At 39.2% G+C, this 23,528-nt stretch overlaps 2 protein-coding genes across 2 annotated transcripts in view; one reads left to right on the forward strand and one right to left on the reverse strand.

Annotated features, from left to right (window-relative positions):
* Agps (alkyldihydroxyacetonephosphate synthase) overlaps positions 1-23,528 on the reverse strand; it is a 426,147-nt gene that overhangs the window by 39,624 nt on the left and 362,995 nt on the right. The window contains exon 17 of the mRNA XM_089248613.1: positions 11,022-11,211. Within this exon, the coding sequence (XP_089104739.1) occupies positions 11,022-11,211 (190 nt within the window). The remainder of the gene's footprint in view (positions 1-11,021; positions 11,212-23,528) is intronic.
* LOC149070959 (uncharacterized) lies at positions 13,958-22,914 on the forward strand. The gene is made up of 3 exons (XM_089248789.1): positions 13,958-14,744; positions 15,124-16,038; positions 22,280-22,914. Exons 1-3 carry the CDS (start codon positions 13,958-13,960, stop codon positions 22,912-22,914), a joined length of 2,337 nt encoding a protein of 778 aa, XP_089104915.1.

Below are 23,528 nucleotides of genomic sequence, written 5' to 3' on the forward strand. Positions count from 1 at the left end.
CAATATTTTAAAAAATACATACTGTGATGGGGATTTGACTCAATGTTTCGAATAGGAGGGGGAAAACTTGTAGAGAAGAGTTCTGAACATCACTTCAAAAGAAAAAAAACCTCCTTTTTTTACACCCCACAACACCGGAGGAACCCTTTTCTTGTTAGCAGAAAAAAGAGGTGATGGAGGGAGTTGACTTTCCCAATTCTCTTTATTTTTTCCATCACTACTGAACAATAAAAGAAAGTAAATCGCAAATGCCCAGTATCTCCAGAGGGCTAACGAAGAAAAAAAGATCGTGTGTTATTCTTATCTTCCCAAAAATCAGTATACAGCGTCAACTCAAACCTTGAATTTTTTTTTTCTTCTCATCACTTATTCTTCATTGCACAGTAATTTCTTTTAAAATTACCTCAAGGATTATTTTCTATTTATGTTGTGTATCTAAGTTTTCTAACTCGTTTTGGCACCCCCTTTAATTTAGCGCCCTGTGCAATTACACCAGCTGTGCAGCTCGAAGACTGCCACTGAACTCAAGGAACATAAAAAAGCAATTCTCTTATGAAAATAAAGAGAAACATATTGAGGCAAAAACCTTTTGGGAAATCTTTTGCTTCTGGGAAAATATTTATCAAAGTAAACTTTTTATGCTGTGCTTGACAAAGTGATTGCATCACTGAAAGAAAGGTTCCAGGGGCCCTACCAACCACCAAGCTTATAAAAGGATATCCGAGAGAAACTGACATCTATCGTTCGTGATGCTGTCTATCGTCCATAAATGCCTATTCGGAGAGCACATGTGCATTAGAGGAAAAACAGATGTTTGAGAATTGATATAATTGATTTAATTATGAATGGCTAGCAGCAACTGTTGAGCAGTTGGTACGACGACAACACAGAATAGAAGACGCCTGTAAGGTTCATGGTTCGACCCCCGCCCAAGAAACTCTATTTTTCCCTCCCTCCTTCTATTACTTTACTCCTTCGGATTATTTTTTGGGTTTTCCTCCCAATACACTGAGGGAAAATGATGCTTGTTCAAGAAGTCAGGGGTCAGCATGGCCTCAAAAATAATGAAAATAGTGACCAAATTGTTTAAAAAAGTGAGCAAATAGTGACCAAAATGTTTAAAAAGTGACCAAATAGTGACCAAAATGCTTAAAAAGTGACCAAATAGTGACCAAAATATGTTTAGAAAGAGACCAAATGGACAATGAATGATTATTACCAAATTGAATGAATTGAAATTGAATTTAGTTTTAACTTTGCATTTCAATAGAACTCATTGAAATTGCTTTTTTTTTTTTTTACATAATAGTGTGAAATAATTAAATCAAACTCAAACACATTCTGCTAACCAGAAAAGTTTTGAATAACTTATCAAATTTATCAACAACTATGTGTGAGAGAATAACTTCAAAATGGGAAAAAGTTTTCACATTCAAAGAAGGGGAACAAATGAAATAACACAAAATTTGATGAGAGAGAATTTGTCCCATCTACATTCCAGTGGATTTTTCATTCATGTTATGCTATGAATGACAGTATACAAAATGTACTCAAACTTTTTTAACTAGTACAAATTTACAAGATATTTATTAATAAATATCTTCACAACATCCAGTCTTCTGTATATCTTGTATTAACAAGTGGAGAGCAACATTCATGTCATATATATAGCCCTCTGGTGGCTCGTCGTCCATGAGCTATTAGCTGATCGGTTTCACCGTCCATTGCATGGTTCCGTTCGGCATATATACGCTCTAGCGAAGGAAAATCTCTAGCTCCTCTGTAGCTTAGTGGTCAGAGCACTCGTCCGGCAATCAAGGGACCCGGGTTCGACTCCCGGTAGAGGCAGAGATGAGTTTTTCCTTCCTTAAAAAATTAACATCTCAAATAATAAATATCTTCACAACATCCAGTCTTCTGCATATTTTGTATTAACAAGTGGAGAGCGACATTCATGTCATAGTAAAAATTTGATTTACATACCTAGGTTTGTATAATACGTTCCAACAAATTTTAAGAAATTTACAATAATGATTAAAAACTATTAAATTAAATTTTTAACGATATTTTAAATTATTAAATTAAAAAATTACTTAAATTACTGAATTATAAATAAATTATTTAAATTATTAAATCAACTAAATTGTTTTAATTATTATACGTTGAGGGAGGGGCAATCCACCCTCCCCCCAGCATCAATGGCCTACTGATGTATACATATATATGATGTATATCAATTGTCATCGTGCCACACCCCTAAGACCTTCAAGTCTATCTCCACCTATGGCCGGACTGGGAAAAGTGGGTGAGTCTACTATTCTACAGGCGGAGGGCACCAAAATAATACTGCCCTTGGGTGAGGGACAAAATAATACAGTTTTGAAATTGTTTGGTTTTTGAGAGAAAAATTTGTAAAAATATATATATTTCTTTTTTTACACACAACATACACCCCTGCAAAAAACACACATTTACTCCTTTACCCAGAAACACAGGGGTGGGAAGTGACAAAGTCCATTTCGGAGCAGCTTTGAAGCAGCAAAATTCAGGATTATGAGCAGTTTTGGAGCAGCAAAATATAGAATTCGGAACAGATATTTATAAATTGGAGCAGGGAAAATTAACAAGAATATTTTTGTTAACCCTCACCCCTTTTCAAAATAAAACAACTGTACTGTCTTTTTGCTATCAAACATCTTTTCATCAGCTTGTTTTTTGTTTTTGGTATTTCAGGCTTTTGACAGCTTGTTTGAAAGAGAGGCTGTCATAAAATTTTTCACACCAGTCTATTTAAGATGATTTTTGCTTACTGAGGGCACTATTGTCTGTCTGGAACCGCAGCACTTCAAATGGGCCAAAAATTTTCTATAAGTTTTCAATTTTTTCATACTTGGAAAGAAATTGTTGCAAAATAGGAGAGAATTTCAGAAGAATCAACACGACGTTTGGCGATTAAGTACTTATTATTTGGCGATCTGACACTCGTTATTCGGCAAAGTTTCTAAATTAGCATTCGTAATTCGGCGGAAACGCACTTTTTACTCCCGGAATGGAAATTTTTTTTCACAAAACATCGGGATTTGACGCAATGACGATCGACTACAGTAATTTCTGCTGCTTCCAGAGGCGACTTTTTTTTAAACAGCAACCGACTCGCATTAGCGCTTTAAAGCTGAAAGAAAGACCATTGCTAACCATCCTCAGTTGCACGATCACGGATATTATCGGGGTTTCGCGATGGAAAGGCCGATAGTTTAAATAAGGCGTACAGTTAAAAAAAACACACTCTTAGAAAGAATCGTTTCGCGGTAAGCAAGTACAAAATTTTTTTGGCGTCCTTTCCGAAATTCCAGGCATACTGAAGCAAAATTAGCTATTTGGCGCAGAAAAATACGAAAATACACTATTGGAGCAGGATGGCGCAAGATGTTAATTTTGGCGCAGTGTGACGCAGAATTCCCACCCCTGGAAACAGTATTTTTTTGGAAACTGCTCCGTAATTTTTAAGAGGAAAAAAGACTCCGCGGCCTTCCCCGGTAAATTTCCCATGAACCTCGTAAGCACTAACGTGGCGACATTTTTTCGCGCCAAGGAATCACCGTTTTGCGGTAGTCAATTCAAGATGGCTGACAAAGGGCACAATGAATAAACGCCAGGGGCTTCGCCACTGGACTTATCCCGTTGCTGAGATCTCTTCCAGCCCAGCTTTCGTGGCAGAGTCTGGAACAAATTGAGTGCACCTAACAGTCCGAGTGTGTAGACTTTTTAACGGGGAGATCGGCTCGCATCCGTGCCTTGAAATTGGGAACCACAGTAAACCAACTTCAGCCGACCACCACTGTGGCGCTGGTGGGGTTCGAACCCGAATCCTCGCGATGCGAGTCCGGCACTATGACCACTCGACCACCACAGCGGCTGACAAAGGGCACATAAAAAATTACAAAAATATATATAACTAGAGGGGCTCTGCTCCCCTGCCGCCTTTGGCGGCCAACCCCCCCCCCACTTCTCTTCACAACATATCTTGTTTATTTCGTCCCACTTCATCAGCGAGCTATGGAAAGAGACGTGTGAAAGCACCAGCTTACTGAAGAAGCGAATTTTAATAAAAATAATGATAAAGCAACAAAAAACAAATGAGATTCATCAAGCACCCCCCAGAAACTGGGGCCCCAGATTCAATTCGCTGAATTTTAGTGGGGCCCACACTGGATATATCTCAGGCTACCGATGTGTTGCAAATTTTACAATGTTAAACAACAAAAATCAATGAGATACATCCAGAGGCCCCGAATTAGCATCTATCAACATTCCCATGGAGCACTGACCTGGAAGCTTGTCAGGCACACCCCTGTAAGGGACCACGAAAATTTTTAATTTTTTTCAATTTTGCAACGAATAAAATCCAGGGCCCCACATTTAGTAACGGGAACACAATACGCAGATTTTTAGTGGGGAATCCAGACTGGATTTATCTCGGTCTTCCGCTGTTGCAAATTGTATAATGTTAAAAAACAAAAAGAATCAGATTCATCCAGAGCCCTAAAATGAAACCTGTAAACATGGGGTCCCCGACTTGGGAGCTTGTCGGTCATCCCCCGGTGAGAATGCCATGAAAAATTTTCATTTGTATTCGTTTTACCAACGAATAAAATCCAGGGTCCCCTACCAATTACCTGGGACACCAATTCGCATACTGTTAGTGGGGCCCCAGACTGTCTTTCTCTCGGGCATCCGCTGTTGCAAATTCTACAACAGGAAATAATGAGATTCATCCAGGGCCCCCAAAATGAAACCTGTAAACATGGGCCCCCGACTTGGAAGCTTGTCGGTCATATCCCGCTGCGAGTGCCATGAAACATTTTCATTTGTATTCGTTTTACCAATGAATAAAATCGAGGGCCTCAACCAATTACCCGGGACACCAATTCGCATACTTTAAGTGGGGCCCCAGACTGGCTTTATTTCGGGCATCCGCTGTTGCAAATTCTACAACAGAAAAGAATGAGATTCATCCAGGACCCTCAAAATGAAACCTGTACACATGGGGCCCCAACTTGGAAGCTTGTCGGTTATCCCCCGGTGAGAATGCCATGAAAAATTTTCATTTGTATTCGTTTTACCAACGAATAAAATCCAGGGTCCCCTACCAATTACCTGGGACACCAATTCGCATACTGTTAGTGGGGCCCCAGACTGTCTTTCTCTCGGGCATCCGCTGTTGCAAATTCTACAACAGGAAATAATGAGATTCATCCAGGGCCCCCAAAATGAAACCTGTAAACATGGGCCCCCGACTTGGAAGCTTGTCGGTCATATCCCGCTGCGAGTGCCATGAAACATTTTCATTTGTATTCGTTTTACCAATGAATAAAATCGAGGGCCTCAACCAATTACCCGGGACACCAATTCGCATACTTTAAGTGGGGCCCCAGACTGGCTTTATTTCGGGCTTCCGCTGTTGCAAATTCTACAACAGAAAAGAATGAGATTCATCCAGGGCCCCCAAAATGAAACCTGTAAACATGAAGCCCCGACTTGGAAGCTTGTCGGTCATCCCCCGGTGCGAATGACATGAAAAATTTTCATTTGTATTCGTTTTACCGACGAATAAAATCCAGGACCACCCACGCAACTACCCGTGACCGAATTCGCAAATTTTTTGGAGCCCCCAGACTGGATATATCTTGTTCTTGTGCTTCTGCTATCGCAAATTTTTCAACGTTAAAGCAGCAAGAAAACAATGAGATCCATCAAGGGCCCCTGGAAATGAAAACTTTTAACTTTCCCATGAAGGTATACGTACAATCCCCCCAGGGTACCCCGACCCTGTGTGTTGGGAACACTGTTGTTATATGTATATTATACATATACATACCCTGCTGTCAGGGTTACCTATTTTAGCGCGAAAAAAAGTTGCCACGTTAGCGCTGACTCCTCCAGTAATTTTTAACGAACAAAAACAAAGAATTTGCCCCCACCCGGGGCACCCGATTTACCATGACCGTAATACAATTGTTTTTTCTGAAGGGGAAACGCAATTTTACTGCTTCTTGACTGCGAAATTCGATAATTTTGCAAAGGAATTTTTAAATAAACCTTTTCTGAAATATACCATTCCATCAAAAACGCCGTCCGAGGTATTGCCCCCCCCCCCGCTCCCAGTTTTAGATCTGATCATGGTATGTAGCAACCCGGGTCGAAAGTACGAACAAAAATTTACTATCGCCCGGGGCCGGTATCCACTCTTTTTAACAGAAAAAGAGTAAACTCGGCACCTTTCCTCGTTCACTACCTGTGGAACCAGACCCCCGCCCTCTCCTATTGCTGTCATAATAGCGACTCCAGACAAAAACGTTTTAATAACTTCCGAGGTCTAAAAATGGGATTTTTTTACACAACACCAAGAATGGAGCGCAAGATGTCGATATTAAGTCAACAATCATTATCGTGAAGATGCTCTAAATTAAGTGTCGGCCAGAAGCGGATAAAGGTCAGTTGACGGCCCGGGCATAAAAAAAAATTAATATTAGGCCCTTTAAATTAGGAAAAAAATGTAAAGTAGGGGCCAAAGGCGCGCTCGGTGTGCCCACCGTTAAATCCGCCTCTATTTACGGCTCGAATGCATTAACTGAGTTTTTATCAGATTGATGACCAATTTTCATCTGATTTGGAAACCCTTGTGTTAAAATAAATGTTGAATTGCAGGATTCTGTGGTCTTTTCATAAATAGTTCTCCTTTTGATCACGAATTTTATTTGTAGGTAGAGATCGCGATTTTCAATCGGATAATTTTTTTTATTGTAAGTAAATTCAAAATACCTGCGAGCTTCTTTAACCTTGGCCAGCTACAAGAGTATTCTCCAAAGCGTATTAATACGCTTAATACATATTAATAATACGCGTCTTTAATACGCGCTTTGGTATTCTCCCGCTGCGCGTAAGTTAGCTTCTGCACAGGCTCTCTTAAATCGTCATTTCAAATAACATTTAAAAAAATTAACAAAAGTAACGATAGAACAAACAACAAATGTAACTTTCTCGATGCTCCAAGAAAGGAATTCGGTCCTTAGGACTAAAACTTTTCAAAACAAATAAAATAAAGGATCAATTTTAAAATAAGATGAAAATAAAAGAACGAGTGAGCACGTGGGGAAATAAGAATGAATGGTAGTAGGGGGAAATTCTTTGTTGTAAGTATACGCCTTTTATGCTAGTTTTTTTTCCGACCGGGTTTTCCATAAAATGACGATTCTTTAACCAAGGAGCTTTCTTTCCAAGTGCCTTGAAATCAAGTTATGCTGACGTAACACGGTATGCTCCCGGGAAGATAAGACGCCTTTGATCGTAGTTCAATGAAGGGAGGGAGGAAATTAGCGATATTGAACCGGGCAAGTGTTCCTCCTTGAAGAAAAAAAAAAAAAAAAACACTGACAATAGAAAAGCGCCCGAGACCGAGGTTTTTTTGCTAAAAAAGTGGAAAAAGTGATCTGGGCCTGAAAATACGTAATAAAAGTGACCAGTTTCTAAAAAAGTGACTTTTAGGGAAAAAAGTGACCCGTGCCGAGCCCTGAGAAGTGGAGAGAACCATTGACTGATATTCAGATTACGGTATTTTACACTTGTGATAGAGTTGTGTTTGTGCAAAATTAATTTTTACATTGCAATACAATCACGAAACCTTAAATACTTCTATTTTAATGCACGAAAAGCCATAAAACATACAGGGAGGCTGACTGATATGCCATCCCCACACCTCCGGGAAACAGCTTTGAGTACAAGTGAAAAATAAAAACATATAATCATTCAAAAAAAATTGAAAATGTATGGTAAAACGGGGGAAAAGGGATTCGAACCATGAACCTTTTGGCTGTCTGCAATTCTGTGCTATCGTACCAACTGCTCAACAGCTTCTCCTAGCCACTCGTATAGTTAATATATAACTTCTCAAATATTTATTTTTCTTTAATGCGCATGCACTCTCCGAATGGGCATTCATATAGTAATTGCGAGTGCTAGACGTTAGTTTCTCTCGGATAACCTTTTATAAGTATAGAGGATGATAGGGTCCCAGCTTATGGGGAACCACAGCAAAAGCTTCAAATTTCTATATCAAATAGACAATTTGCAAACATGGGATAAAGAGGATTTGAAGAAAGCATGTTCGAATCTTGAAATTGTGTTGAGTGATGAACGTGGCATAGATGGAAATGATTCCCTTCAACGAACTCCAAATATTTGCAACTTTATGTTGACCTCCGATACCTCTCCAGCCAAAGCCTTATCTTTGATCACAAAAAATGGCTTTATGGACTATTTCCATACGTTTTTGTAAGCTTAAGAATACTGCTCACTCTTCCTGTGCCAGTGGCAAAAGTAGTTTTAAAAAATTAAAATTAATAAATACTTATTTAAGATCAAGTATTAGTTTGAACAATTGAATGGACTAGCTTTGATGTCCATTGAAAATGACAATCTCAACAAAATGGATACGGATGCAATAATAAGGGATTTTGCCAAACTGAAGTCAAAAATATTATCTTTATAACATGAATGTTGGAATAGAATCAGAAACAAAAAATTTACGTTTGTTTTCAGTTGTAATAATCAAAATAAAATTTGATATACCTTCCTTATTTGCAACTTCATACATTCCACCTTATTAATTGTTATTAAATTCAGCGGATGACGGTCAGGAGATTGAGAAATACACAACACTAACTACTTGTTAGTGTTGTGTATTTAATAAAAAAATTGCTCAAATAATTATTAACATTAGAACATTGTTCTATATTCATCAATAGTCATAGTTTTGCCATAGGAAGTTAATATTCTTGAGGAACCTACAGATACTGAAGGAAATTGCGATTGTTCTGATTCTTTGCAGAATATTTGTCCATTAACCTACATTTTTCATTATCATTGATGTGGGGGGAAGGGCACTAAAATATTATTCGCTTACACCTGAAAAATGTCTAGATCCAGCCCTGGAAACAGTAGGCCACTACTCAAACCATATTTGGAACAACACAGTAAAGACATGGCTTTCGTTTCGAAAATTGAGAGCTGAAGGGGAGGGGGGGGGGGGGGAAGAGATAAGCATGATTTAAAAAAAAATTAAGAAAAAATAAATATGAGAGCAAAGGGGTGTCTAGGGCAGCAACATCCTGAAGTCTGTCTCTGTTAAGAGGGGGCCCGGGGCAACTGCCCCTTTATAAATATGCTTTTTTTCCTGACATGACAAGCATAATTATTTTTAATTGATTTTTTGTTTTGGTACAGTTTGACCTAATTAATTCATGCGCCATAAAAATCAAAATCCAATCCAATAAATATGCCCCAGAATAAATATTCATCTGAAAAAATGACCAAGTTCTGCATGAATCATGCAGGCTAAAATAAATTTCCAAGTATCCAAATCTTTCTTGTGAAAAGATAAAACTTATTAATATTTCAGTGCTATAAAAATCAATTGCAGTCAAAAAGAAATGAAAAATCATCAGTATCAAAATGTGATTCTATGAATGATCAACAAAAAATATCCGAAACCACTAATTATTTTGAATATGTCCATTCATGGTCAGTTGTGGCGTTGTATTTGTATAAAATGACTATAAAGGTTTAACAGCTGGCTGATGTGAAGATATATTTGGAAAAAAAGAAAATTCAACTGCTCTTGTGTGGCTTTCACTTTTCGAATGAATGCCCTAGACAACTAGACTGCAAAGGCAACAAATATCTTAATCTTTCCTTGGAGCTCATGTGCACTGAATAAGACCATACATGAATGTTCAGACCTAACAATTGCTGACACTGCCACCAGATGGCACCTTATCCGAGGATGATGTCATTCTCTGCTATCTATACAAAGGTTTACAAATTACTCTACACTCTTTTGCGGTGACATAAAAGCACATTTTCTGATGCTATTAATAATGTCGATGTAGAAAAGATGACAACAGGATAAATTTGATTACACATAAGAACAACTTTGCCTCTCAATATAATGATAATCCCTATACAATGGTATTTTTTCTTGATCTGTAGAATATCATTTTATCAAGGATTCACTGTATCAGAAAAATTTCTATTTTTGACAAAAGTTACAGATCATTCTATTGCTATTCAGGAGAATGTTTTATATTGAATTAATGCATTAAAGAAGAAATTTCAAATGCACAGTTATTTGAAACAGCAAATACGAAAAAATTCAAAACAATAATATTCATGTCTTTGTTTAACAATCCTTGGTTTCTAGTAGTTAGGGTGATGTTCTCAAAAGTTTAGTTTTGTAAATGATACAAATAAATCACTGCATATATTTTTATGTGCACCTCTATAAAATAGAAACTTGTCTGGAACAGAAAATAATTTCAGACTCGACCCTTTTAGACAGGTTTCACTATAGTAGTTGTGATTTTGTAATAACAAGGGGCATTTTTTAACATTAGACTATTGCAGTCTATCTGTCAGTAATGAATTATTTAGACAAATTTTTGTAATTATAAAAATTCCCACGGTTTGATGACCCATTGTAACTCTGGAATCACCAATTATGGTTTTCAGGTTCTGACGGCTTTCTATAAAACATCAAGATATCACCTGCATACAACACATGCTGCACAAATAAGTTTTTGGTTTTTTTTTCAAGGTTTTTGTTTGCAGTCTAATCCAATCATAATCCAAATAATTTTTAAGTTAAGAGATTATTTTTGGTATGTTATAAGTGAATTCGACTGTGATTTTTGAATCATTGAGTTTTTCGTGATCCATATTTTTGTGACAAAAATTAAGCATGGTCGCCGGATTTCAGACGTATTGGAAAACAAACCAAGGTGCCTAACCAAGGATAGCACAACTTTTTCAAAATATTAAAGGCAAACCAGGAGCATGTTTTGAACAAGTTGGGAACACAATTGCATTCTTACAATACTCCAAAACTTGTACAGACCAGTTGCAATAATTAATATTGAACATGCATATAGATGCCAAATCACTATGAGAACTAATAAAACAGTCACCTCTATGCTCTCATAAGTATGTACAGGATCAGAAATTCCCTGGTAGTTGAAAGCAAAGTAGAAATATATACAGGCTCCAACATCATAGGATTGTGTAACACGGCAAGATGTGAATGATGGATATCTTATCCCATGAGCTGTTACTTCTCTTTTGATGCGATCTTTGACATTTCTACACAAGTCAAGGACCCTGAAAATTAAACAAGCATCAAGAGTTTGTAAATTACAACATACTTTGGACCTAGATTTAATAGCAGCAAAGAAGATGTTCATAAAATTTTAAGTCTGATAAATCAGATTCTTCTTAGTATGAAATATCCAAAAGTTTCTACTGCAACTCAATCAATATCTACAGCAAAATAACAAATTGAAATATTTATACTGTGTAAGCTCATATGGTTGAATACAAAAACTTATTTACATGCCACACCCTCCGCGTGGATGACATCACAATTTCTTTGTACGAACAACTCTTGAACACTACTCGCTAAGTGAGCGGATCTTGAGAATGCCACCTACATTCACAAAGATGGTTGGTCTTGACTGTCACAGACTAACCTCTGGTTTCATGATATCGTCTCAGTATGAAACCAGGAACAATTCAGTGTATGATATGTTACATAAACAATAATCAAATATTTGATGGACACATTTGGCAAAAAGAAAAAAATTCACAAACATTAAAAAAAAAAATTTCATTCTTCATAATCGATCTATAACGATGACTTGTGGGTAGATCAATGCAACTTTTTCAGAGGACGACCTCTCCGATGCAGAGGCATCACCGGTGTTATCTGCAATGTTATTGTAAAGTCAAAGTGCTGGGGTATGATAAGGGGCCAAGCAGTACTTGAAGTTGGGAAGGCTTGGCCACCTAGTATGCACATGGAGATGATTCTGGGAAATCTCACTTGTAGAGCCTCAACGATGAGCATCTACAGTTTTCATCTTGTGGAACTCGACGTGCTTCTGAAAGACGGATTCGTCTTCTAAGGTCATCTCACACTACGGACAGACAGTCACCCGGATGCGAATAAGCTGCAGCGACTCTGACGATGGCATTGGTGTTTCTTCACCATCTACCTCGTTCATGTGGGTCATGACGTGTTTTATCACCTGCAATTTCCGACTGAATGCGGACTGGCAGATTCTATAAGCGTAGGCAGTATGCAAGTGACTGGCAGACATGACCTTGCTGCTGCTTGAACCCAGTGACCTCGTGGATATAAAATGGCTCCTTGAATGTTGCTCATCAACATGCCTCTGAAACTGACCCCTATGAGCGAAAACCTGGCAGACGTGAGATCTGAATGAATTTCTGACATCGAGCGGAGGATTCACTACAACCTTTTGTTTTTGTGCACTGACTGCACTGATTGAGTGTTCAGTGCTCACCAAATACAAATACACCGCCACAACAGGCAAATTGCCCAACGAGGTGGCTGACTTAAGACCATCATGGATCCCCGAGCCATTTTTTGGAGGCCCTACCTACTACTGCTACACCACACATGTACCCCCCCCCCCCCCGCGGAACCCCCAACGAATCGGTACATGCGGGAATGTGCGTGTACGTGTAGTGAAACCTGACGTGAAGTTATTTGTGTTTCTCTGTAATGCTTGTTATGTGTAGTGCTGCCATCTGCCACCAATTTTTCAAACTATGAGAAGTTTGAAAAATCTTCTGTCATTAGAAATAATGTCAGGCTGCTTACCTGACACCATCTTGTTGTAGACGTTGCATTTGAAGAACACTCCTTCGTCATCATTCAATTTGACATTCTGGTTGACTCAGGGCCATCATTTCGACTTTTTTTTGGGGGGGGGGGGGCAAAGAACATGTACTCAATGTATTTATCTATATATATAAAAACAAATGTATGTCTGTCCTTTACGCATTACTACACCATTCCTCCGATCACCATGAAACTTTTGGACGTTGTTGAGTACACTCCTGTGAAGTTTTCTGGCCTAGTTGTTTTGTTTTCAATTTTTTTTTCCTTCCTTTCATTTCCTTCAATTTCCTTTCTTCTGAGATTGCAGCAACACGCGACAGGTAAGCTAGTAATTATATATATATATATATATACACTTGTGTGTATATTTTTAGTGTATTTTCAAAGGCCTGGCCTTTGAAAAGGTTACCTGGTTGTAGTGTTCTGTATGCGCGTCTCTCACAGATAAACCTTGACGTAACAATATGGTATAAGGCTCCAGAGCATAAGAAGAAGAAAAGCCCCAGGAGACCGGAGGTTGAAAAAACAAAATTGGACATTCGAAAATAAACAGAGAGAGAGAAGGGTGTGGAAAAGCGATCGAGTAGGATCGTCGTCTCATGTTAACGTTCTTATTTTATTTTTTTTTATTAATAAATTTCTGTTTATGCTTGTCATGATGAGTGCTCACTATTCAAAGAACATAAGATCACTACATTGGCGCAGTCGGTAGGATAGTGAGCAATAGATCGGACAATATTTAACGGAAAAACTTTCGTCGTGAGAAGGCGACGCGAAGAGAACTTTTGTCGTGAGGAGACGATACGAAGAGCACTTGAAGAGTGTTGGAAGAACGAAGGAAAAGTGCGGTGAGTGTTTCTTTTCATAAGAAAATTCGTGGGTTTTCTTTTCTTTGAGAGAATCATGGCTTTCTCAGCCAGAGGCAAAAAAGAGGACTTACACCAAGTCGCTGCGGAAATGGGACTTGAAAATGTTATGCAGATGAAAGTATTTCAACTCAAATCCGCAATAACGGAGGCAGAATGCCATGACAAAGAGTTCATCGAACAGTTTTTGAACACCGTAATTGATGAGAGAAAACGGACAGAGATGGAAGCAAGCGAGGAGAGAAAACGGAAAGAGATGGAAGCAAGTGAGGAGAGAAAACGGAAAGAGATGGAAGCTAGTGAGGAGAGACGAATGTAGTTCGAACTCAGAAAAATGCAACTAGAAAATGAAAGGATTCGCATCAGCGCGGCAGGTGAATCCCTGATTAACTCAATGGCAAGGCCAAGGATAGAGCTACAGAACATTTTGCACAAGTTCGATCCGAAGAGCAACGAGATTAGCCTCTACCTGGTGCTGTTTGAAAGGCAAGCGAAAATAGCCGAAATAAAAAGGGAACTTTGGGTTTCATATCTGATTGGACTATTACCTTATGATGTGGCGCAAGTCATTGCTAGAGAAAATGAAGAGACAACAGATGACTATGACCAAGTCAAATCCATTTTGCTTAAGAGATATAAGCTTACTCCCGAGAGGTTTCGACAGATGTTCACGAAGCACAGTAAACGATCGGAAGCAACGTGGTGTGATTTTGCTTATGAACTCAGAAACTTCTTCACTGAATGGATCCGAGGCCTGGAGATTACCACGATTGAAGAACTGTCTGATTTGATTATTACGGATCAGATAAAACGGAAAGTACCGTCAGAGATTCGAGATCATTTTATTGACGAGTGGTCTCAATTCAAGCGACCCGACATCCTTGCTAGTAAATTGGATGACTACGAGAACGTCAGGGCAGACATCGGCAAGAGTTCGAAGGATTTCTTCGAAGAAGAAAAGTCATCGTTACAGCGACAACACTTCAGCTATGGAGAGGGGCGAGAAACATCGACAAAAACAGCATATCCACCATCAAATCGGAAGTATCGTTGCGATAAGGGCTGGAACAAGACCGAAAACACGAATATCAGAAAAAGCCCAAACGAGTGTTACATCTGTGGTTTGAATCATTTCGCTCGAGATTGTGACCGACCAAAGATATAAGGCGAACACGAAAGAAAACCCAGAAGATGATGTGTTGACCGCAGAAATTCGATCGGAATTATTTGATTTGAGTGAGCCAAATCTGGATCTGAACCCTTTACATTATGCAGATATTTGTGTAGGAAATAGAAAAATCAGAAGCTTGGTGGATTCTGGATGTCAAATTCCAGTGATTCGTTCGGACTGTATACCGGAATCAATAATTAAGAAAGGGAAGGTCATTTTAACGAGTGCGTTTGGAGAAAGAATTGAAGCGTCACTTGTGAATGTTAGTGCTTCGTTGAAAGTGGGAAACAACGAAGATTTTTGTAAACCTGTTGAAATCCTCACTGCAGTAACAGATAAAATTCGAGAACAGTGCATTATTCCACCAAACGTACATGGATTACTTTGCGAGGCCGCAGACACCGAAGAAGGGCGATTGTCCTTCCCCACTGAAAGGGAAAAGCACCATCCTCCTGCGACGGAGCGAAGTGAGGAGGGCGTGTGCGCGAGTATTGAAGAAGAGGACAAGGTGTCACCTCTACCTGAGGCTGAGAACGAAGTTGGTTTCGGATATAGCGATAGGAATCTGCAGAGTGCTATCTTGTGTAAACAACAAAACAGGTGCAAATCGTTGAAAGAGCTGTGGAAAGACGCATCTAAGGAGAAAGGGAACTTTTTCTTACTGGGCGGCTTATTATTTCATAAAGATAAGGTTGCTGGTGAAACTGTTAATCAATTAGTTTTGCCGGAAAACAGAAGGCAACAAGTTTTGAAATTAGCACATGAATCCGTGTTTGGTAGCCATATGGGACAAAAGAAAACCAATGAGAGAATTAGATATAGCTTCTATTGGCCAAATATGACGGTGGATGTTGCGGAATTTTGTAAATCTTGTGAAAGCTGTCAGCTACGTAGTCCGGAAAAGGCCATTGACAAAATTCCAATCACGCCGGTGCTGCGACCCGGGTTACCGTTCGAAGTGGTTAATGTCGATGTCATTGGACCCATTGAAACCCCTTCTGCACGCAAACATAAATATGTTTTGTGCGTGGTTGATCAGCATTCTCGATGGCCAGAGGCTATACCCCTTCGCTCCTTGACAGCGAGGGCGACGTGTAAGGCGTTATTGAGTATTTTTATGAGGACTGGAATACCAAATGTTACCGCTAGTGATCAAGGTACTAATTTTGTTTCTAAGCTCACACGAGAATTCGTCGAACGATTGGGGTGCTCGCCCAGGTTTTCAATACCTGGATATCCTGCAAGTAACGGGCTCGTAGAGAGGTATAATCGAGTCTTGAACAACGCCCTTCATCATATAATCCGTTCTGATCTGAGCAACTGGGACTGTAACATGACGACCTGGGATCTCTTACAATCCTGTTGTTCAATTAATCTTGTTTAGGCCCCAGGGTTTGTTGGTTACCGGAAACCACCCGAGGCTTCCGTTGACAATCCGGTTCGGGTCAGTTAGTTCGCTTAGTCTGACGGTCGGGAGGTGGGGTCTCCTAGCCGTCGGGCGAGAACGGGGCCAGAGGTCGGGCTACCAACGTCCCATATAAATTCCGTTTTACATCCATGTCAGAGATCCCAATAGCTCGTCTAGTTACCTTCTCTTTCCCTCTGGGGTTTCCCGTGGTTCGTCGGTGGAGACCACGTCGAGTCGTCATCGTCAAACTCTATTTTAATTGTGCAATATATTAGTGCAATATAATATATAAATGTTCAGCAAAGTGTTATATAAATGTACAATATATTTTACCTCCACGCCGTCGGTGGTTCCTAGGACCATCTTGCGGTTTATAATGTCATGAGTTTTTACAATGTGCAATAGGCCTAAAAGTTGTGGATCCTGGCCAGATCTCCAATTTGTTATGTTTGGTTGCCAGATTCAATATTAATGTTTACAATATTTCCTTTTCTCATGAAGTTATGTAAATCAGATACAAGCTAATGTTGTGATTGGTTTTCCTTTTCTCATGAAGTTATGTAAATCAGATATAAGATAATACCGCACCTTCAATGTTGTGATTGGTTCTTCAGTAAGGCATTGTGGGAATGCTGCTATATAAAAGCCAGCTAGAGACGTGCTGACCCACTACCTACTTACTCTCGACTTCCTTACCTACGACTTACGACCGACTTAATCAGTAAGGCGTCACGCCCTGTCATGGTGTGAGCTAGATCGTCTCATAAATAACGATGAAGTTACAATAGTAGAAGTGTGCCTTGGCACTTATCCCGTCTCATCGCACGTAAGGTTTCAATGTCGTCGTGATCCAGTGATCGGTTAGTGGCCAGACCGGCCACCCGTGGACTTTCATCTCCAGTTCCATGTGCAGTGGCTGAGCTTTCATCTCAACGTGTGTGTTTACACCAAAATCGTCTGAAGCTGGTGGCGACGAGTCTTTGGCTGTGGGGCAGACACCTGAGAGTATCTACCGGACGATGTGATTAGACGTGAAAACCTGGACAACGGCGGTGAGATCGATTCATATTTTTGTTCCATTGTGACAATGAGAGAAAAGCCTGTGATAATTGTGATAAAACGTTAATTAATAGTTTAACATATAAAGGGCCTGTGATAATTGTGATTACGCTGATTAATGGTTTAACAATATAATTGAATAAATGTTATAGTTCTATCTAAACTTTGTCTATTCCATTGTTGTCATCCACTCAATGTTTACTGGGGGAAAAAATATTAAAGAACCGGGAGGTAACGATCAAGAACGTTACATAAATTCTGGGGGCTCGACCGATACCAGTTCATTGATTTTGGATGACAATTTTGGAACCGCAATATTGAAATCGTATTTTTAATCTCGGTTTGAGTTTTTGTGATCATATCGCAAATTCATGTTTTAATGGGCGATCGCATTGCAAATTCGTGTTTAAACGAGCGATCGCGAACATCGCTTGTGTTTTGTTGGTCGATCTAGTCGTGGGTATTATATCTAGTCAAATATTATGATCGTATGATAAATTTGAACTTTTCGAAAATATTGTGATCGATGATCGAACCCAATTTAATTTTTTTTGCACTTGTGTTTTGATTCTAACATTTTTTACGGGATTTTTTCGCAAATATTTTTGATAAATTAATGTTTAATTGTAACAATGAATTCTAGTTATTTGAATAGTACACCTGGATATTCAGGTAGAGATGAATTTTATATACAAATTGAATCCGATCATAATGATCTTATTTTCGGGAATGACGATCGGACTCGATCGGGGTTTTCACCCGCGATCCCATTGAATTCCGGCATTTACTAGGCCAGCTTATCCGAGTAATGATCGTTTAATATTTTCCGGACAGAATAATGTTCGAGAATTTTTAAGCAAGTGCGATATTTTCTTTTCTCTACAAAATATCCGGAATAAAATCGAAATTGCAGTAAGTGCCTTTGAGGGTAGAGCTCAATTATGGTGGATCAATATAGGTAAAGATGAACTTCAAAAAATGGATTATGGTGATCCTTGGGAAAATTTTAGGAAGTTGATGCTACAAACATTTTCACCGCATCATACACGGATTGAGTTGGCTCAGGCCTTGTTTTCTCAAAATTATTAGAGTGGCTCCTATTTGGACTTTGTCTTGCATAAACTTGAATTATTCAAATCTTACGATTCATCGATACTGATATCCGAAAAAATTGAATTGATCATCAAATAATTTCCACCGCGGGTAAGAACCTTTTTGGAAATACGTCAACCAGATACGTTGCAAAAATTATTTGTGTTGTTGGATCAATACAACTCCTTTCAAAATTTAAGTTCTCAAAATTATCGAAATGTACCTTTTCAGAGGTCGAATTTACCAAGAGTGCCCTTTCAGTCTCGTAATATACAGGGTTTTACTAGACCATCTACGCCAAGGACTCAGGCACCGAAATATTCTCAATTAACTTGTTTTGGTTGTAATCAACCCGGTCATATAGTTCGAAATTGCCCTTTACAACAAAACAGTGGACAGGGAAACGGGCCTACAGGTACATAAAGAGGGGTGGTGTTCCTGTGGTTTCTAGTTCCTCTCAAATTGATTTTTTATTTCCGATTGTTAAAATTAATGACAGTTATGTAAGAGCTATAATTGATACTGGGGCTGATAAATCTGTGATCAGCCTTGAATTGGCACAGAGGGTGTGCAAAAATAAAAATGAAATTAGACCCTATATAGGAGGTAATTTTCAGTTAGCCTCGGGCGAGTGTTGTCAGCCTGTTGGAGTTCTAATGACTCGGGTCGAAGTACGAAATAGTATTGTTGACACGGATTTGATAGTTCTCGCCGGAGCACCTACTGAGGTCTTGTTGGGAATAGATATTTTATCTAAATTGGAGTTAATAATTGATTTCAAACACAAGGAACTGAATGGAGGATTTCAGCAATATAGGGGGGGGGGGGAAATTGACAAACAAAAAATTACAAATTTAATTGAATCTTCTGAATTTTGTGATAATCAGAAAAAATTATTGTTTGAATTGGTCTCAGAATTTGAAAATCTTTTTCGGGATAAACCAGGTAGAACACATTTAATAGAACATAAAATTGTTACACAGGGTGGCCCTACCTTTAGATCTCCATTTCCCTTAATTAGGTGGAAAAAACAATTGGTTGAAGAACAGGTTAAACAAATGTTGGAAGATGACATTATAGAACCGGCTTCCACCAGTTGGAGTTCACCTTGTTTTCTTATCAAAAAGAAAACGGGAGATTGCCGATTTGTTATTGACTATAAAAAACTTAATAAAATTACCGCTCCAGATAGGTACCCCTTGCCATCGATTGATCAGATACTACAAAGAATTGGCAGCTCAACCTTTATATCCACTTTTGACTTAGCGTCAGGATATTGGCAGGTGCCAGTAAGGTTTGAGGATCGTGACAAAACTTCTTTTGTCACAGACTCCGGCATGTACCCCTTTAAAGTCATGCCGTTTGGCCTTAATAATGCGCCTGCCACCTTTCAACGCATGATGACTATGGTACTTGGTCATTTGGTGGGGAGGTGTACAGAGTTTTATCTGGATGATATTGTTGTTTATAGTTCAACTTTTGAACAACATTTACAAAATTTAAGAATTGTTTTTTCTTGTCTTCAAAGGGCGGGGTTAACATTAAAACCAGAAAAATGTTGTTTATTTAAGAATAATTTAGAATTTTTGGGTCTAAATTTGTCCAGTGAGGGATGGCATGTTAAGCCCACACAAACAGAGGCTATTTCTCAATACAAAAGACCATTAAATGTAAAACAACTCCAACGATTTCTTGGACTCTGTAGTTGGTATAGACAATTTGTTTCTCACTTTAGTAATATTGCGTATCCTTTATATCAATTGACAAAAAAGAGATATAAATTTCATTGGAAATCCATGAACAGGCATTTGAGAAATTAAAGAGGGCTTTAATTGATACTCCAGTATTAACAACCAGAAAGGAAGGTTGTAGATTAAAAATCTATACTGATGCTTCGGGTATAGGAATAGGCGCTGTTTTACAGCAAGTTGAACCTGAGGGCGAGAAACCCTTGGCTTTTGCTAGTCGTACACTCAATTCGGCAGAGCAGAATTACTCAGTTTCAGAGCAAGAGGGTTTAGCAGTAGGGCATGCCATAAATTTAGAGGTTTCTTCACAGGAGAGTCTGTAACTGTGGTCACTGACCATAGAGCTGTAGCCTGGTTTTTTGACGCAAAAAATCTAAAAGGAAGGCTCAGTAGATGGGCCCAACTTTTGCAAGAATATCCTCTTTGTTTCGAGTACCGTAAAGGTTCAACAATGCAAGTTCCCGATGCCCTATCACGGATGCCCTCTTCATCAAATGATGAAATGGATTTTGAGGAATGTATTGATAACAGATTATTTTTATTTTCTCTTTTGGACGTTTCGGAATTGGTTACCAAACAGAGACTGGAATACACAGACATCATAAAATATTTTCAAGAAAAAAATTTGGGAAATAGAATTGTTGATCATAAATTGGAAAAATATTATCTTTTTGAATCAGATAAATTGTATTATTTACATAAACATGCAAAATTATTGGTTATTCCTAATGCATGTAGAAAAAAATTTCTTATGGAGATGCATAATCATCCCACTTCGGGACATATGGGGGTAGGAAAAACTAATCAAAGATGCTTAAAGCGAGCCTATTGGCCTGGTATACGAAGGGATGTCAAAAATTATGTACTTAGTTGCCCTATTATTGCCCGGCGTCTCGCCTTTCAAGTTGATGTATGGCAGAGAAGCTAGGGGTCCTCTGAGTGTGCTCAAGTCCAGCTGGTGTGGCGATGTCCCTATACCTTTGAACATGGACAAGTCCATTGTAGATTACTTACAAGAACAAAAAATCAATTTCGAACGTGCGGCAGAGCAAGCGTCAGTAATTGCAGCAGGCAAACAGAAAACATATGCGGATTATTTCAACAGGCGTGCTGTTCCAAAAGAATTTCAAGTGGGTGAGCAAGTGTATCTGCTGATCCCAGACTCATCAAACAAACTTTACGCACGATGGACGGGTCCTGGGGAAGTCGTTGAGTTCCGTCCTCCCCACTCGTACAAAGTAAAACTGCCGGATAGAAAAGTTCGACATTGTCCTGCTAATAAAATCAGGAGGTATTTTCCGAGAGTGAATGCAGTAGGAATCATCTTCGAGGATGATCAAGAGTTTGGGGAGATTCAAGCTTCACCTAGAATCAATTCGGGATATCCATCGGCAGATATTACCTCCGAGGTTGACATGAATCACTTCCCAGTGGAAATACAAAGTCAATTGAGGGATTTACTTCACCGACATCGAGACATATTTACTGGAAAGGTACAGAAAGCAAAAGTTGGTGGCCATGAAATAAGACTGGAACCCGATAAAGAACGGAAGCAGCCATATGTTTACAGGATTCCAGAAGCATTGAAATCACAAGTGGATGCCCAGATAGATGAGCTGATTGAATTAGATCTGATTGAAGAATGTTCATCAGAGATTGCTCATCCAGTGGTCTGCGTAAGTAAGAAAGACGGGGGATTGCGCCTGTGCGTTGATTATAGGTGTCTGAACGCCGTGACAAAGACGGATGATTTCCCTATGGAAGATGCCGTCCAACTGATATATAGTATAGGGAAAGCGAATGTTATAACCACTTTGGATTTGTTGAAAGGCTATTGGGCAATTCCTATGGAAGAAGAAAGTCGGGATCTGACCTCGTTCAAAACCCATCCAGCCCAATACAGATTTAAGGTGATGCCCTTTGGATTGAAAAACGCTGCAGCCACCTTTCAGAGAGAAATGAATCGAGCATTAGATCAATATAAAGATTTTGCAAGGGCATACATAGATGACATTGCGATATTTTCAAATGATATGGATAGTCATTTGAAACATCTGGGCATCATTTTGGCAAGGCTGAAAGAGTTACGATTTACTGTGAATCTGCAAAAGTGTGATTTCGCAAAGCCAGAGATTAAATACCTTGGACACATCATAGGCTCGGGAAAACATCAAGCAGATCCCGAAAAGATCAAAGCCATCACTCGACTATCAAGACCCCGAACGAAGAAGGATCTACGAAGTCTGCTCGGGCTATGCAACTACTATCGGGAATACATTCCTAGCTATGATGAAATAGCATTCCCTTTGACAGAGTTAACCAAAAGGAAAATTCCTGATGTATTACCGTGGGAGGAAACACATGAACTTGCATTCAACAAGTTGAAGTCGTCCTTAGCAAGTGCCTCTGCTTTGAGTACTCCAAATATGAACAAGACTTTTGTAATCCATACTGATGCATCTCTGATTGGTGTCGGTTGTTGTTTATCACAAACTGTGGACGGTAAACTGCATCCTGTAGCGTATGCTAGCCAGAAGTTAAACAAAACTCAGCAGTTATGGTCCATGATAGAACGAGAAGCTTTTGCTCTTGTGTGGAGTTTGAAGAAGTTCGAGTCATTATTGTTTGGAGCAGAAATAGTGGCGTATACTGATCACAACCCACTATCATATTTCACAAAGTGTGCACCACAATCCTCGCGATTGCAACGTTGGGTGTTTGCTCTACAGAAGTTCAACATAAAAATAGAACATTGCCCAGGCGCAAAAATGTCTCACGCAGATGCATTGTCAAGGCTGTTTGCCAGTGAATAGTTGTAAAAATTCCAAGACGCATACAGAAGAATCCAGGTTGTGTTTATATGTAAACCCAATCTTGCGTGGGGGGGGGGGGTGTAGTGTTCTGTATGCGCGTCTCTCATCAGTTAAAACCTTGACGTAACAATATGGTATAAGGCTCCAGAGCATAAGAAGAAGAAAAGCCCCAGGAGACCGGAGGTTGAAAAAACAAAATTGGACATTTGAAAATAAAAAGAGAGAGAGAAGGGTGTGGAAAAGCGATCGAGTAGGATCGTCGTCTCATGTTAACGTTCTTATTTTATTTTTTTTTATTAATAAATTTCTGTTTATGCTTGTCATGATGAGTGCTCACTATTCAAAGAACATAAGATCACTACACTGGTCTTTTTGGCAAAGTACCTAGTTAGGGGTCGAGAGGCCTCCTTCGATCCTTCCTTTGTTGGCAAGAGGGTGCGACGCATATCCCATTCGAAGTTCTGGATGAACAGTTCAGGTGAAAGCTTGTTACTTTTCCTTCTTGCAGCATCAGTACGTCTCTCTTCATTGGTGCTCTGGTTGAAGATGTTCATCGACGAGCTGCATACAACCCTTTCAGACTTCCTGTCTTCCATGAGATTTGGTGCAATGTT

The sequence above is a fragment of the Pholcus phalangioides genome, unplaced genomic scaffold (genome assembly GCF_987345545.1).
Source record: "Pholcus phalangioides strain wild (caught in Gottingen) unplaced genomic scaffold, Ppha-v1.0 ptg000020l_1, whole genome shotgun sequence".
In the NCBI taxonomy this organism is placed as follows: domain Eukaryota; kingdom Metazoa; phylum Arthropoda; class Arachnida; order Araneae; family Pholcidae; genus Pholcus; species Pholcus phalangioides.

Coding starts and splice junctions, on each gene's coding strand:
- LOC149070959 (XM_089248789.1), top strand. CDS start 13,958: ATGCAACTAGAAAATGAAAGGATTCGCATCAGCGCGGCAGGTGAATCC. Junction 14,745..15,123: donor AAACGAGTGTTACATCTGTG/GTTTGAATCATT, acceptor TCCTCACTGCAG/TAACAGATAAAATTCGAGAA. Junction 16,039..22,279: donor AATACCTGGATATCCTGCAA/GTAACGGGCTCG, acceptor AACATCAAGCAG/ATCCCGAAAAGATCAAAGCC.